This window comes from Sprattus sprattus (genome assembly GCF_963457725.1).
Source record: "Sprattus sprattus genome assembly, chromosome: 20".
NCBI lineage: Eukaryota > Metazoa > Chordata > Actinopteri > Clupeiformes > Clupeidae > Sprattus > Sprattus sprattus.
The window spans coordinates 14945685-14963184 of record NC_137918.1 but is presented as its reverse complement, the minus strand read 5'-3'; the positions used below and the strand labels follow the sequence as shown (position 1 = coordinate 14963184).

General features: G+C 48.3%; 1 protein-coding gene across 1 annotated transcript in view; it reads left to right on the top strand.

Annotated features, from left to right (window-relative positions):
- The window catches only part of LOC308381468 (sodium bicarbonate cotransporter 3-like), a 79046-nt gene that overhangs the window by 39555 nt on the left and 21991 nt on the right, over positions 1–17500 (top strand). The window contains exons 7-12 of the mRNA XM_080859040.1: positions 746–1150; positions 6115–6194; positions 7882–8039; positions 11394–11481; positions 13573–13719; positions 15986–16089. Of these exons, the coding sequence (XP_080715166.1) occupies positions 746–1150; positions 6115–6194; positions 7882–8039; positions 11394–11481; positions 13573–13719; positions 15986–16089 (982 nt within the window). The remainder of the gene's footprint in view (positions 1–745; positions 1151–6114; positions 6195–7881; positions 8040–11393; positions 11482–13572; positions 13720–15985; positions 16090–17500) is intronic.

Below are 17500 nucleotides of genomic sequence, written 5' to 3'. Positions count from 1 at the left end.
GAAATTTAGAATAAAAAGAACAGGACATTTTAGAAGATTATTTATATTCCTACATTTTTTTTTAATAATGGTGAACTTGCTGATGTTTTGTTGAACTCTTTTCACCCCCCATGCACGTCAGACTGTTACCACTGCATTGCCCTCCCATGATCCACCTCTCATCCTGAGTGGCCCGTGTGATTGGTGGCTTGTTTGAAACGGAACGAGCTGATTGGTGGCTTGTTTGAAACGGAACGAGCTGATTGTGTGGACGCATTCTCCCACCTCCCCCCTCTCCCCGTGTCATGTCAACGGCACAAGCTCTGTGTGTCACTAGCATGCATGTGCTAACAAGCATGGAGCACACACACACACACACACACACACACACACACACACACACACACCCACACACAGTGCACATGTGCACAGATGCTGTCACATGCAATCGCTGCTTCACACACACACTCACACACACACACACACATACACACACACACACACACTCACACACACACATACACACACACACACACACACACACACACACACACACACACACACACAGCTTCCGTCGCACTGTTCTCACCTAACCTCTCACCCTCTCGTTCCTGCATCTGGCACCTAACCCTGCACCTCTAACACTCATCCCTCCATACAAACCCTCCTTATGGTTCTCCTCCTCTGCTCTCTCCTCCTCCTCCTCCTCCTCCTCTTCCTTTTTCCTCTTCCTTTTTCCTCTTGTCTTCCTCTTCCTTGTCGGCAGGGGAAGGCATGTCGGCCTCTCGCCACTCCCTGAAGCCGGGGCTCTCCTCCACCAACCTCTCCCACGGGGAGCGACGGGAGTCTCGCGTCTCCATGCTCTTCAACAGCCTCCTCCCCGGCGGCTCCACCCCTTCCACCGCGCCCTCCCCTTCCCCGACCCCGCACAGCTCGCCCCCGTTGCCACGGCGACCCGCCCCAACAAACCCCGCCCAGACCGCGGCAGCAGGACACGCCTCCCAGCTGCACATCCCCGAGGTGGTGGTGTCCCCGCCCACGGAGGAGGAGGCGACGGCGGAGGACGACGAGGAGACGCTGCGCTCGGTGCCGCCCATCCGGGACGAGGAGGCGTCGGACGCCCGGGCGCCCAGCAGCTCCAAGTCCAGCCTGCTGCAGCCCCTCCCTGAAGGCAAATATCTGTGTGGCCTGTGGCGAGTGTGAGTGCGGGCCGGGCACGGCGCGATGCCCACTACTGCAGCAGCACCAGCACCAGCAGCAGCAGCATGTGGCTGTCACTCATACACTCATCCACTCGCCACCGCTGTCAACCAACCACTCCTACCCACACACTAACCACCATCCTCCCCCTGCCATTCACTCCACACCCCACCCCCAACCACTCCACCCAACCCACTCCACTAACCACCCTGAACCACCCACTCATGTCAACCAACCACTCCTACCCCCCCACCCCCAACCACTCCTACCTACTCCACCCCCCACCCCAACCACTCCTACCTACTCCACCCAAACACTCCTACCCACCCCACCCAACCACTCCTACCCACACACTAACATTCACTCCACCCCCCACCCCCAACCACTCCTACCCACTCCACCCAACAACTCCTACCCACACACTAACCACCATACTGACCCAGCCATTCACTCCACCCCCTACCCCTACCCACTACACCCACCCACCCCAACCCACTCCACTAACCATCCTGAACCACCCACTCATGTCAACCAACCACTACAACCCACTCCAACCACTCCCCCCCACCACCACCTTCATTCACTGTCACCTCACTCCACACCCCCCAAACTCACTCACTTCACCTCCAAACCCACACACCCCCATCCTTCTCTTCATCACAAGCACAGTCTCCATCCTCACCATTGCCCTCATCATCACCATCATCACCATTGTTATCTTAAAGCATCTGTGCCATCATCACCGCTCTCGCTCTCGCTCTCCACCAGACCCCAGCTCTCAGCTCTCAACAATGCTTTCTTTACCTCCACACCTTCCATCCTTCCATCCCCAGGGCTTAATCACTCTCTCTCTCTCTCTCTCTATTTCACTCTCTCTCTCTATTTCTCTCTCTCCCTGCTTGCTCTCTCTATTGCTCTCTTTCTCTCTCTCTCTCACTCTTATTATCTCTCTTTGTCTGTCCCTACCCTCTTATCTCTCTATTCTCTGACGTCTCCCTACGTCTCCTCACTCTCATCACCCCCCCTCCACGCAACCCTGTTTCTCCTTAAGTCACTTCTCCTAATCTCCCTTCATCTCTTTTTCTTTCACACACATCTCGCCTCTCATCGCCACCCCCCACCCCCCCCCCCCCCCCACACACACTCACACCCCTCCCTCCTCATCCTCCACTTCTTGCCTCATGCTGCTGCTTCCTCCTCTGTTTCTGTCTCTCTCTCTCTCTCTCCCTCCCTTTCCATCTCTCTCTCTCTATCTATCTCTCCCTCTCGCTCTCTCTGTCTGTCTCTCTCTCTCTCCATCTCTCTCTCCTCTCCCTCACTCTCTCTCTCTCTCTCCCCCTCCCCCTGACCCTCTCTCTCTCTCTCTCCCCCTCTCTCTCTCTCTCTCTCTCTCTCTCTCTCCCTCCCTCTCTCTCTCTCTCTCTCTCTCTCTGCTTCCCTCCTGCATGGCTTTGGTAGCGACTCACTTCCCCCGGGCGCTTTGTTCAGTGCTTCCATTTTTCTGTGCTCTGCAGCTCCATTAAACTCTGTTGGGTTCCGGCCTTGCCTTTGTACCGGTAGCCTGTCGCCCGTCCCCTGCACTGGCTGGCTGGCTGGCTAATGGAGCGGTCACTCATCCCCGCTCATTCTCCTCCGCCGATGACGTGTTTATGTTTCACCCCGTTTTTAATTTCCTCCCTCGCTGACGTCCCAGGTGCCGCCAGAGAAAGTGTCGGGACTATCATTACTCACGGAGAGAACGATGTATGCCACTCTGATAGATAGAGCTGGCTTTTGTGTCACTATCCATTTCCCACTTGGATCCTAACTCTTTATTCAGTAACTCTCGTTGCATTTTCACTGTAGCAATCGCCATGTGTTTTTCCAACTGTATTTCAGTCTACCCCCTCCAGTGTGCTGTGTGTCTGTGTGAGTGTGTGTCTGTGTGAGTATGTGTCTGTGTGAGTTTTTGTTTGTGTGAGTGTGTGTGTCTGTGTGAGTGTGTGTCTGTGTGAGTATGTGTCTGTGTGAGTTTGTGTTTGTGTGAGTGTGTGTGTCTGTGTGAGTGTGTGTCTGTGTGAGTGTGTGTCTGTGTTTGTGTGAGTGTGTGTGTCTGTGTGAGTGTGTGTCTGTGTGAGTATGTGTCTGTGTGAGTTTGTGTTTGTGTGAGTGTGTGTGTCTGTGTGAGTGTGTGTCTGTGAGTGTGTGTCTGTGTTTGTGTGAGTGTGTGTGTCTGTGTGAGTGTGTGTCTGTGTGAGTGTGTGTGTGTGTCTGTGTGAGTGTGTGTGTGTGTGTCTGTGTGAGTGGGTGTCTGTGTGAGTATGTGTTTGGGGATATGATTTCCCTTCCGTCACAGAAACTCCCCATGCTTTGTGCCGTGGAAAGCGCTCTAAATTTATAAACGTGACGCAAGAGCAGGCAGGCTTGGCTTGGTCTGGTGTGGGCCGCCCCTCTCTCCGCTGGCATTCCCAGAGAGACTGTTGCGTTGTCCCTGCTCTCCGCTGGTCTTGTGCTCTGTATTTATACACACACACACACACACACACACACACACACACACACACACACACACACACACACACACACACGCCAGTCCCAATCTGTATTTATAGAAGACGAGACGAGAGAGGGCATGACCATGACAACATCCCAGAGGGGAAATGCACACAGATAAGTGGTAGCATAAAACAACAGTAAACTTTTGGCCATATTTAGTGAACGCACACGCAAAGAGGGCAGTCCCACACAGGTCTCACACACACACACACACACACACACAAAACAGTAAACTTTTGGCCATATTTAGTGAACGCTCTCTCCGGATCTTAATCAGGATGTTGTGTAAGGGTTTACACTGGGCTGCCTAGTGAAGAATCTCGTTGAATCCAGTGAAAACACCAATGTTATGATATAACATATGTTTAGTTAGCTCTGACGTTAGTTGCGTATGTTTAACAAAGGACTCGATGAAATGCTGATCTGATGTATAGGATATCGGTTTATTATCCGCGTCAGACTTCGAGCACACGCAACACACTACGATGGAGAGAGAGAGAGAGAGCAGTTTAGGAGTTATTTGTCCATAGTGTAGATTTCTTCCTTGTTGGCCTAATCTTCATAGGCCACAATGCTCCTTGCTCCGTCTCTCCTCGCACGTAGCGGCTGATGTCTCTTCAAGAACTCCTTCAGCATAACATGAATGACATACTACAATCATCGTATTTATACAGAAAATGGGTGTGTCGGTAGTCGGGTCATGGTGTCAGGATATGAATGGGCCATTAATCAAGACGTTTCTCTGTCTGACCATCTTGATGATTCTGTCTTTAAGGCAAAGCCAGGTCTAATTGAGTTATGGTAATCATTTCAAAACATTGAAATCTAACACTAGGCATAAATAGCCTGGTACAGCGTCTACATCCACCTCCAGAACTAGGGGGACTCAGGGGGTTATCTAGAAGGCAGCGAGAATACATTGGTTAACGAATATAGAAACTGCACATCTTTTACGGAATACAATTCTTTTTTTCAGTTTTCTTATTAGATTGGCACTCGTCTTATCTGGTTCAGCTCATACAGACAGTCCTCACTCCTGCAACACCGCACAACATTACCCCGCTATCTTTCTCCCAGGACAATGTGTCCAATCCTCCCCCCCGTCTCTGTATTCCAGAACTTTCTCAATTCTGTCACTCAATTCAGGCTTTCCCCTCAGGGCTCGAGGAGTACACCGTATCTCCACTGTCAGAGTCGGGGCTCTCTGGGGGCCGTACCAGTCACCTTGGCACTGCTAGTAGCGCTGTGTACCAGTCACCTCAGGGACTGGAGAGGACAGGCTTTTGAAAGTCTCTGTCTGATTTGATAGGGGTGTTCCTTTTGTGTTGATCTCATCCCCAGAGGCCGAGAGAGAGGGCTGGGGGTAGCAGTGAGATGAGGTAGGTGTTGGAAAGGGCCTTCATCAGCGGGCATTCCTGCCTTAATCTGAGCGGAGGGAGCCTGCCAGCGGGCACACACACACACACACACATACACACACACACACACACACACACACAGCGGGCTTGGTCCTCTCTAAGCCCCCCTTACAGCCCTGGGCTTTGTGAGGAATGCCAGTCTGCCCAGCGTCGCCACCCACACCACACCACCAGCCCTAAGCTGCCCCCGTTTACCGGAGCGCCCACCTCTGGCCCCGGCCCACCCGCCTTGCCCCTCTCTCCTCTGGGTAGAGGTGAAGGTTAGGACACCCGGCGCAGGTGGATGGGAAGGACGTCCCCTTTTGTTTGTTTATTTGTTTGTTTGTTTGTGTGGGTTGTGGCATCAGAGCCTAAAGTCTAACATATTTGCTCCTATTTACTGCAACTTCCTCCCCTGTCCCATGCCTGTCTTTCGTCTCTCTCTCTCTACCCTACACTCGAAGGATAGTGTCAGCTGCACAGGTAGAGGGGAAGGAGTTCCTTTTTGTTTATTTGTTCAGTTCATTTGTTTATTTGTTTGTTTTAAACCCCAAACAGCTCACGGAGTCATTTCGGTGTGTTTCCCCTCCCATTTTCACCTGCTCTGTCTGTGGGCCATGAAGCATGTGGTCTGCTGCTGTTCACCTGTGGTTCACCTGTGTCTGTCCCGAATCAAGAGCTTTCTCTCTATTTCACTCTCTCTCTCTCTCTCTCTCTCTCTCTCTATCTCTCTCTCTCTCTCTGTCTCTCTTTCTCTCTGTCTCTCTCTACCTCTCTCTCTCTCACTCTCTCTCTCTTTCTCTCTCTCTCTCTCTTTCTCTCTATCACTCTCACTCTCTCTGTCTCTGTCTCTCTGTCTCTGTCTCTCTTTCTCTCTCTCTCTCTCTCTCTCGCTCTCTCTAGATGGCAGTCTTTTTTAACTACCTCTCCACCTCACACTACTCAAATATGACATCCTTTACCCCTTTCTCCCCCCCCCCCCCCCCACTCCTCCCATCCACAGGAGGAATGGCGCCTGCACAGTCCATCGGCAGCAACCTGGACGGAGGCAAAGGTGGCGAGAAGAAGACGTCCAAACCAGGGGTCAGTAGTAGTAGTAGCAGTGCCCAGCAGGTCAGGTACACGCATCAGGGGGCGACAGTGGTACAGGGGGTAGAGGAGTCGTTAAGTAATCGGAAGGTTACAAGTTCGATTCCCCACTCCTCCTCACCAAGTGTCTAAGTGTCCTTGAGCAAGACACTGAACCCCTAAAAATCTGCTCCTGATGCATAAATGTAATTTCCTTGTAAGTCGCTTTGGATGTCTGCTAAATGACTAAATGTAAATATAAACGCATCAGATCACACTAACTCAGCCCCTGAGGACTGGGGTGGGAAACCCCACGCTGGCTACTGGCAGCCAGGAAAGAGCTGATCCCGCTTTTGGCAGAGACACACACTTCTGTCCTTTCACAAGTTGGCTTTTACAGCCTCGACTGAGACGCTCAGCCAACTCGACAGTCCTGTGAGACAGAGATAGAGAGAGAGAGAGAGAGAGAGAGAGAGAGACGAAAATAAAGAAAGAGGGAGACACAGGAACACATGGCCAGAGAGAATAGTTCTCTTGAAGACTGTTCTCCTCAGTGAGCAGCGGTGTGCTAATCACTGATCCCACGCTCTGGGACGCAGAGCGCCTGGTGGCTTTTCACTGTCAGCACCGTCAGTCCCCCCCACAATAAGATTCAAGAGTGTGTGTGTGTGTGTGTCTGTGTGTGTGTCTTGCGAGGCATAGTGTGTTTCACTGTCAGCACCGTCAGTCCCCCCACAATAAGATTCCACAGCACTTCAGCAGTTACCCAACGGTCACCCAAACCTGATATTGAACAGAATTTAAAATAAATATGTGTTGTGTGTCTCTGTGTGTACGGTGTGTGTGTGTGTGTGTGTGTGTCTGTGTGTGTGTGTCTTGCGAGGCATAGTGTGTTTCACTGCCAGTGCCGTCAGTCTCCCCACAATAAGATTCCACAGCACTTCAGCAGTTACAGAACCAGGGCTTTATAGCTGCTTACCCTGGCAGGTCTTAGCGGTAGCTTCAGCTGCATCTATTCAGCGCCAGCCAAGAGGAAATCATTAGAATCATTAGCCCTTGGTGCAGAGGGCAGGGCCATCTTTCAGATCTCTCTAATGCGACTGGAATAGCTTCTCTTTAGAAACGTTCTAATTGTTGTTGCGAGGGGCTAGTCAGAGCCAGACAAGGGCAACTGAGAAAGCATCTAGCCACAGGATGACGACAAGGGAGACAAAGACGAGTTCCAAAATGCTTCGATCAATTTTACTGCCCCCCTCCCCCCTTTTTACTCTTTGTCCCCCTCTCTCCTCCAACCGAAATACTGTGATCAATTATCTTGCCTCCCTCCTTCCTTCCCTTTTTTTACCAATCGATCAATTCTGTTGCCCCCTCCACCTCCTGTAATTGCCCCTCTTCAACCGTCTCTGTCCTCTGCCCTCGACCTTCCTGTGGAATCTCTTACCCCTGCCCCATACCTCTCCTTGCCCCCGCTCTCCCCTCTCTAACCCCGCCCCTCTCCTCCTGCTCTCCTCTCTCTAACTCTGCCCCTCTTCTCCTCCAGATCGACTCCCTCTCTAACTCTGCCCCTCTCCTCCAGATCGACTCCCTCTCTCCCCTCTCTAACTCTGCCCCTCTCCTCCAGATCGACTCCCTCTCTCCCCTCTCTAACTCTGCCCCTCTCCTCCAGATCGACTCCCTCTCTAACTCTGCCCCTCTCCTCCAGGTCGACTCCCACTTCATGAAGAAGATCCCTCCCGGGGCGGAGGCCTCCAACGTGCTAGTGGGGGAGGTGGACTTCCTGGAGCGACCCATCAACGCCTTCGTTCGTCTCTCGCCGGCCGTGCTCATCACTGGCCTCACTGAGGTGCCCGTCCCCACCAGGTGGGCCCTACTGCCCTTCCCCCCTTAACACCCCCCTTAACTGCCCTTCATCTAGCATCTCTGAACTACCCCGCCTCCACCTCACATGGCAGAATTTGCCCCACATCTCACAACTGCCATATAGCCTCACATATACATCACTATAAGCCCTACTGCCCTTAATACCCCTTAACTGCCCTTCATCTAGCATATCTGAACTACCCCGCCTCCACCTCACATGGCAGAATTTGCCCCACATCTCACAACTGCCATATAGCCTCACATATACATCACTATAAGCCCTACTGCCCTTAATACCCCTTAACTGCCCTTCATCTAGCATATCTGAACTACCCCGCCTCCACCTCACATGGCAGAATATGCCCTACATCTCACAGCTGCCATATAGCCTCACATATACATCACTATAAGCCCTACTGCCCTTAACAGCCCATTAACTGCCCTTCATCTAGCATCTCTGAACTAACCCCGCCTCCACCTCACATGGCAGAGAAGTCGTTTAGTAATCAGAAGGTTGCTAGCGTCCTTGAGCAAGACACTGAACCCCTAATTGCTCCTGATGTACAGGAGGTAGAGAAGTAATTTAGTAATCAGAAGGTTGCAAGATCGATTCCCTGTCGAAGCATCCTTGAGCAAGACCCTGAACCCCTAATTGCTCCTGATGTGCAGTGTGCCATCAGTGTAAAATGTGTATACATCTTTGTAAGTCGCTTTGGATAAAAGCGTCTGCTAAATGACTTAATGTACAGTAAATGGCAGAATCGGCCCCACATCTCACTATCTGTTTCAGGGCTGTTAAAGGTTTGATCCTTGATCCTTGCAACAAAATTGTCGATATTCAATCTCAGCCAATCAGATATACCCCTCCCTTAAGTGCTCCTGAAGCAATGTGTTGATGGCATTAAATTAGTTGTGGGTCATTGGATTGCCATCGGATAGTCCTTGACCACATAAAAGGACGAATTGTGATCCTATCAGCCAAATCACTTCCAGATGTGGCCAGGAGAGGAGAGGAGAGGAGAGGAGGGGAGGTGAGAGGAGGGGAGAGGAGAGGAGAGGAGAGGAGAGGAGAGGAGAGGAGAGGAGGGGAGAGGAGAGGAGAGGAGAGGAGGTGAGGTGAGGAGAGGAGAGGAGAGGAGAGGAGAGGAGGGGAGAGGAGAGGAGAGGAGAGGAGAGGAGAGGAGAGGAGGTGAGGTGAGGTGAGGTGAGGTGAGGTGAGGTGAGGTGAGGTGAGGTGAGGAGAGGAAAGGAGAGGAGAGGAGGGGAGAGCAGGTGAGAGGAGAGGAAAGGAGAGGAGGAGAGGGGAGAAGGTGAGAAGCAAGCAGGTGTAACACCAAATTAGCAGGGAGGACCCTTAAAATCCCTGGAGTAGGGACAAGGTAATGAATAGCGCTGTCATTGTGCTGTCAATTCACATACAACAACTACGTGGGCAGTAAGATGTCATCGTTTTTTTCAAGCGAACACAGTAACAGTTTTAGGAACGGCTACCATCTTCTTCTATTCTTCCTCTTCTATCTTTTTTTAGTTTCTTGTTTTTTTTGGACGCACGCAAACAAGAGGAGGATGGGATGTAAGCAGGACTGGATCTAGGATTGGATCTAAATGGATCTCAATGTGGACACTAGAGACCCATAGTAAAACCAGGTGTCAATGCAATCAGGTGAAAATCATCTAGATCAGTGGTTCTTAACCTGAGTTCGATCGAACCCCAGGGGTTCGTTGAGCCACTCTCAGGGGTTCGGCAGGGGTCAAGACACACGCAGTATAGCCCGGTTCACACTAGCAATGTCGGCCCTTTTTTATACATACCTACGTTTTGAAGAAATCATATTTTATTTTTCAAGGGTTCGGCGAATGCACTGATGAAGCTTGCAGGGTTCAGTACCTCCAAAAAGGTTAAGAACCACTGATCTAGATGCAATCTGTATAAGAGACACATTTTTTTAAATTTTTTTACACATAGCATTGAAATTCATCTCGTATCCAGATACATGAAACGATTTTCCCCTGGTAATAATATGTTTCCAGTATCCACATTGAGATCTGATCCGCGCGTCCAGCTCACGTCACATCCTCTTTACGTTTGGCATTTTAATACCACATTGTTTGTCTCCCAGAGCCAGGACTGTGTAGGAGTTTTTTGAGTTCACACAGAATGGGCAACTAGAGGAATCGAATGCCTCACCTTTAATCGTCCTTCTTTTTCCTACTTGTCTTTTTATTGTATCTCACGTCACAGAACTGCCCCTCCACCCCCCATCTGAGAAACCCCCTTGTGCCCCATATAGTGACGTGACATATGTCACATATATGTCGCACAAATGTCAAATAGATGACGCATGTCCTGAAGTATCCTGGAAACGAAATAGAGCGAGTTCTGAGATGTGAGATAGAGGTGCAGTTCGAAAACCAGAATAGTAAAGATGCTTTTCCTGGAGCTCATTTATACTGATAGAGATCTGTCTTTCCGGCAGTAGGTGATATCTGCGGTAGGATGCTCTAGCTGGAAGCTGGGAATAAATATTACCAGCAGCAGCAACAGCTGCTCGTGCCAGACTACATGAATGATCTCCAGATTGGATGCCATTAGAGTTGTCTGCTGCCTGTCAAGGAGATCGAGTCACAGTCATCAGCAGACAGACAGTTTCTCATCAGTAGAGTCTCTACTCCCCTCTATTCTCAATCCTCTATCACCCCCCCCCTCCCTCTTTCTCTATTGTTCTCATCCTGTCTGTCTCTCTCTTTGTCTTTTTCTCAATGTCAAAGTTGTATTGGTATGACAGATTTTAGTATTCATATTTCAGTATGCATTTACACAGTGTGAATCAACAGAAGTTGTTAATGATTGAACAACAACAATTGAAACATTTCTCATGGTCTAGTTTGGGGTGGTTAGGTTTTTACCATGGGCTGTCCGTTGGCATATCATTAGGCAAAATGTACTGTTTGATTTCTTACTGCTATTAAACATGGGTCATTTATGGAGTAGAAGATGTGAGGAGCGGTAGAGTAGTCCACAGAGACTGAATAGGGATATTTTCATTTGATGTGTTTTAATAGTGGTTTCCTAACTGTTGGAGAAACGGGATAAGTACCTCAGACACGCCTCATATGATCCCCCAGCATCACGCATCCCTCCACGTTCACCCTCTCTTTCTCTCTTTCTCTCTTTCTCTCTTTCTCTCTCTCTCTCTCTCTCTACCTCTCTATCTCTCTCACCCTCTCTCTCTACCTCTCTATCTCTCTCACCCTCTCACTCTCTCTCTCTCGCTCTATCTCTCCCTCTCTCTATCTCTCTCACTCACTCTCTCTCTCTCTCTCTCACTCTCTCTTCCTGTCTTTCTATGGCAGGTTCCTGTTTCTGCTCCTGGGTCCTCATGGCAATGGGCCGCAGTATCATGAGATCGGCCGCTCCATGGCCACCCTAATGACAGACGAGGTGAGCAGCACACACACACACACACACACACACACACACACACACACACACACACACTTCCACAATGCCTGAATACGGCCACTTTTCCTCTATCCAGCCAAAGACGCACACACAGACACACACACACACACACACACACACACACACACACAGACACACACACACAGATACACACACACACGCACACACACACACACACACACACACACACACACACACACACACACACACACACACAGTCACAGTCTGCCTCCATCCTCTCATAACTCAGAGCACTAGTGGAACTTATGGGAACCATTTTGTCCCCTTCCGTGTAACTAATAGATCGCTGTGCGTCACATCTTTTATTATGCATGCAGATTGGTCGATGTGGTGTCCCTCTCACTCACGTTTTATAGCCGGTAATGGTGCATTACGTGCCTGAAAAGCACATTTTGTCATGCGGTGGGTGAACACATCATAATGGTGTCATACTGTTACGAGCTCTTGGGGAGAAATGGCTGAAAGAAATATCTCTTTCTCTCTAGTCGAGTTTGGAGGCTATAGATTACTTTCATTTGTGTTCAGCCGAGAGAGGGCATATTCAAGTAAATCAGTCAGTTAACACAAAACAAATGTTTAAACAAGAGAACCAGATTGCTGTATAATAATAATAATAATAATAATAATAATAATAATAATAATAATAATAATGGGTGTTATTGGTGCATCTTAGTGGTTAATCCCACTCTGATGAGAAAAGCCCTTACCTCAGAGCGTCAACAAACGTGTGTTTAACTCCCTGCTAGATCTTCCACGATGTGGCCTATAAGTGTGTGTTGTTCCCCCTACTCGATCTTCCACGATGTGGCCTATAAGTGTGTGTTTATACCCCTGCTAGATCTTCCACGATGTGGCCTATAAGTGTGTGTTTATCCTCCTACTAGATCTTCCACGATGTGGCCTATAAGTGTGTGTTGTTCCCCCTTCTAGATCTTCCACGATGTGGCCTATAAGTGTGTGTTTATGCCCCTACTAGATCTTCCACGATGTGGCCTATAAGATACCAAATGTGTGTTTATCCTCCTACTAGATCTTCCACGATGTGGCCTATAAGTGTGTGTTTATCCCCCTACTAGATCTTTCACAATGTGGCTTATAAGTGTGTGTTTATCCCCCTGCTAGATCTTCCATGATTTGGCCTATAAGTGTGTGTTTATCACCCTAATAAATCTTCCACGATGTGGCCTATAAGGGTGGCTTTACACGACAACGCTCCCGGGTGAAACCGACAAAATATTTTATCAGATGTGCCTTTCGTTTAGACGGCGACAATGTTTTTGGGGCTTAAAAACGCCAAAAAATGAACCCACCCTCCAGAGTGGAAATCTTAAAAACGCTCCACCGTCGCGTTCCCGTCTAAAGGGTTGAAAACGCAAAAGTGTGCTCTGAGCTGCTCACGCTGGCTATCCTCGCATACGCGTTGATGTCATATCCAGGTGCAGTACAGCCAAACAACAACAAACATGTTGGATTATTTCCATCAGTCGGAGATTCAAGCTGCTTTGATAAATATCCAGGAGTCATTTCAGCAAATAAGCCGAGTAATCACAGATAAAACAGAACAGAGAAGGCGCATTAATTACCTATAGGGCAATTGTTTGTTACGCTCGTAGCTTGACTGTTCTCTCCCTTGTAGCCAGCGACGTAGGCTACAAAGGCGTCTGCTAAATGACTGAATGTGAATGTAAATGTACACGAACACTGCAAATGTAAGTGAATAAATAAATAAGCACTAAACCATAGAATGGACACATAAACATCCTGCAGTACCTTCACGTCTGCACCTGTTAAGTTAAATTTCACACACTTTTGCGTCACCGTGTGCATGCAGATTTCCACCCAAAGACGCTCGTCTAAACGCGAAATAAAAAGTGGGAACGCAACGCCACTTTTGCGGTTTGTGTTCAGATCGTTGTCGTGTAAAGCTAGCCTAAGTGTGTGTTTATCCCCCTACTAGATCTTCCACGATGTGTCCTATAAGTCTGTGTTTATCCTCCTACTAGATCTTCCACGATGTGGCCTATAAGTCTGTGTTTATCCTCCTACTAGATCTTCCACGATGTGGCCTATAAGGCCAAAGACCGGGTGGACCTCCTGTCGGGCATAGACGAGTTCCTGGACCAGGTGACGGTGCTCCCCCCCGGGGAGTGGGACCCCACCATACGCATCGAGCCCCCCAAGAACGTGCCCTCACAGGTAACTTACCATACGCATCGAGCCCCCCAAGAACGTGCCCTCACAGGTAACTTACCATACGCATCGAGCCCCCCAAGAACGTGCCGTCACAGGTAACTTACCATACGCATCGAGCCCCCCAAGAACGTGCAGTCACAGGTAACTTACCATACGCATCGAGCCCCCCAAGAACGTGCAGTCACAGGTAACTTACCATACGCATCGAGCCCCCCAAGGACAGTATTGAGGATACCACTTCAGTCATGGCTGACTGTGTAACCAGCAGGGTTGACATTGTATGGTCATTGCTATTGCAATCACTCTGCTACCCTTCTGCCGTGTCTCTATTGTTTCAATGCCTATTTGTGTGAGGACATTAGGGATGCAACGGTTTTCGGTATTTTATCGAACCGTTCGGTTCGCCCTGTTCGGTTCGGTTGACCCAGGTGAACCGCGATATTACGGTATGGGTGACATTAAACTTTTAATTTAATATGTGGCTATAATGAATGCACGCATGTATTGGGCGATAGCATGACTGCTTGGGACCCAGCAGGGGATGAGTTCTGCGCTCCACAACCATGCAACAACCAATCAGAATTGTACTGACTTTCCCAAGAGCCAATCAGCGCTCTGAATGCAGACGCTGGAGATTCATGTGAGGAGAAACGAAACTTTCCCTGTTGCAGCACGATCATGGCGAGTCAACCAGAAACGGAGAAAAGAAAATTTGAAGAGGCACCGTCATCTTACAAATCAGCTGTATGGGAACATTTTGGGTTCAGTGTGGAGTATGATGACAAAGGGAAAAAGATCGTCAGCAAGCAAAGCACGGTGTGCAGGCATTGCTTTCCTACGATCGCCTACTCCACAGGTACATCCAACATGTTGAGCCACTTGCCCCGTCATCACCCGGCTGTAACTCTTAAGTGGCAGCACGGTTTGTCGCCGAAAACACAACCATCCATTGCTGCAGCATTTCAGCAACAATATGCTTATAATTCCGAAAAACACAAGGCAATAACCAACTCAATGGACGTCTTCATAGGGAAAGACATGCAGCCCTATTCAGTAGTTTTAGGCACGGGATTCCGTCACATGATAAAGAAGACCATTGACATTGATCCTCGTTTTAATATCCCCTCCCGCACGCATTTCAGCAGCAAAATAATTCCAGAACTGTACGAAGTGACTAGGAGAGAGAAGGTTTGTTCTGTTGTTCTTTAAGGGTGTATTTATAACAGTTAAGTATTTTCTAGGGTTTAAGTGTGTGAATGACAATGTTTGTTGTTTGAGTTTATTGAATAATGTCAATGTTTACATTTCACATTACTTTACAGTATACTGCACTTTACTATATTTAATATTGCCTGTTTTTGACAGAAGGCCAGAATAGTGTTCCTTGTTTAAAATACATTTTGTGATTTTACTTAATATGTGCCCTTTTTACATTTAATTGCATCTTGCATTGTCTCTGCAAGTGTGAGTAGAAGCACCTTGTTGACTTGAAATAGAAAAGACAAATATAACCTAATGCGTGTTAGCGGCAGGATAATATTGATATATCGAAACCGAACCGTAACCGTGGCCCAAAAACCGTGATACAAACCGAACCGTGGCCACACTGTACCGTTGCATCCCTAGAGGACATCATAGCAAACTGCCTCGGGCGAGCCACTTGTGTCTCACTGTTGATTAGAGGGCTTTAGTGGTCGTCACAGTGTGTGTAAGAGCTTCCTTAAGATTAGCAAGTAATTCACTGTAATCAAATAAAAGCTGTAATGTGTGATGCCTTTTCATGCACTGAACTGGTAATGGCTGCTGCCTCCTGAGAGAGTAAGAGTAGCCTAAACATAGAGATATGGAGGTGTTAGTTAATGGAAATATATGGATGGATGTCTGTTCAGTGAGGGTTATTATCTATTACTTAAATGCCTTGGGTTTTTGTTACGCGTCATACTTTCATACTTTATCTTGTTGTGCTTACTTAGTCAATTCATTTAAGCTTTCATTTTAAATCAACCATTATTATTGTATGTAGTGCTATACAAATTAAGTTTGAATGGTGTGTCTATGTGTATGTCTTTGTGTGTGTCTGTGTGTGTGTGTGTCTGTGTGTGCTTGTGTGGATGTGTGTGTGTGTGTCTGCGTGTGTTTCTGTGTGTGTGTGTGTCTGCGTGTGTTTCTGTGTGTGTGTGTGTGTGTGTGTGTGTGTGTGTGTGTGTGTGTGTGTGTGTGTTTCTGTGTGTGTTTCTATGTGTGTGTGTGTGTGTGTGTGTGTGTGCAGATGAAGAGGAAAAGACCATCCCAGCCCAATGGCAACGCCTCACCCTCTGAGCATTACAAGGAGGAGGAGCATGAGATCGGCCCAGAGCTACAGAGGACCGGCCGGTCAGTAGATACACATATATTAACACACACACACACACACACACACACACACACACACACACACACACACACACACACATCCACACAAGCACAAGCACCCACACACACACACACGCACACACACACACAAATACACACATGCACGGACACACACACACACACAAATACACACATGCACAGACACACACACACTAACATCAACATACTATACCTTCCTGCACATACAGTACACAGGCAAACACACACAGACCTGGACTCACAGACATAGAGTGTCTTAGAGGTCGTTTACATGGAGCCTAGTTTGTCAATCTGATACGGATAGCTAATACAGATAGCCCTATCATACATACGAACACTCTCTATCCGCACCTTGTTTCCGCAACGATCGCAGTCCGGGGTAGAAAGTGAGTAGATTTGAATCGGTACGGGGGCTGGTGTTCGTCTGCACGGTTTCACGCAACCTGATGACGTCACTGCCCCATGTGATCTTTTCGCCATCTCCAACCAATATATATATAACTTGTTCTCCCTCAAAATCTCACTCGTGGTGGGCCTCGAATTCACTAACATTAACCCAGTCTTCTGATTTTTGATTAGCCCCCTATCTTGATCTAATTCTTCTTATTCAGACGTAACATAACTTTCATGACCACAAATATAAATTGGCCAGCGATTTAATTTGCTTTTTTATTCATAAATGTATGTAAAATGCTCGGAGCAATGCATCATGGGAAATGGGATGACAAGACATGTCATGTTACTGTTCCAAACTCTTTATTATCAATAGAAAAAAGAATTCATTTTCGCATATCCTTTAGTCTGACCACTGATATTAACTATCATAATGTAATGTTGTTAATTGGAGCTTGAATGTCTTGTGTAATGTGTTTATCCTCGTGCTGTGAAGTACCTTCTTCTAGGTTTTTCACGTTTTTTCAGTGGTGTAAATAAAGCGCTAAAGCGCCACCCACAGGCGTGAGGTATGTACTACAGTCGGTTCACCACAATCTGCTGCCTCCGTGTTTACGCAAATCTCTCGTTGCCAGCCTCCGTATTTACGAAATTAAAAGATTCGATTGGTGTGAAAAGTAAATCCGATTCGGAGGCCCTAGACTTCGTGTGCATAGCACCTTACACAGTCTGCCATTATCACACCAGGGGCCTTTAGGAAATTAAACGGTGAATGGACTGCATTTATAAAGCACTTTTCTACTCATTAGAGCACTCAAAACACTTTACAAACACACACACACACACACACACACACACACACACACACACACACACACACACACACTGACGACAGGGTGGGAGGGGCACAGGAAGTGACACTTCTTGAGCCAGTGAGGCCCCCTGCCCTGACTGCAGAGATATTCCTAGAAGCACACAGATCGTCCGTGCTCTGCTGCTA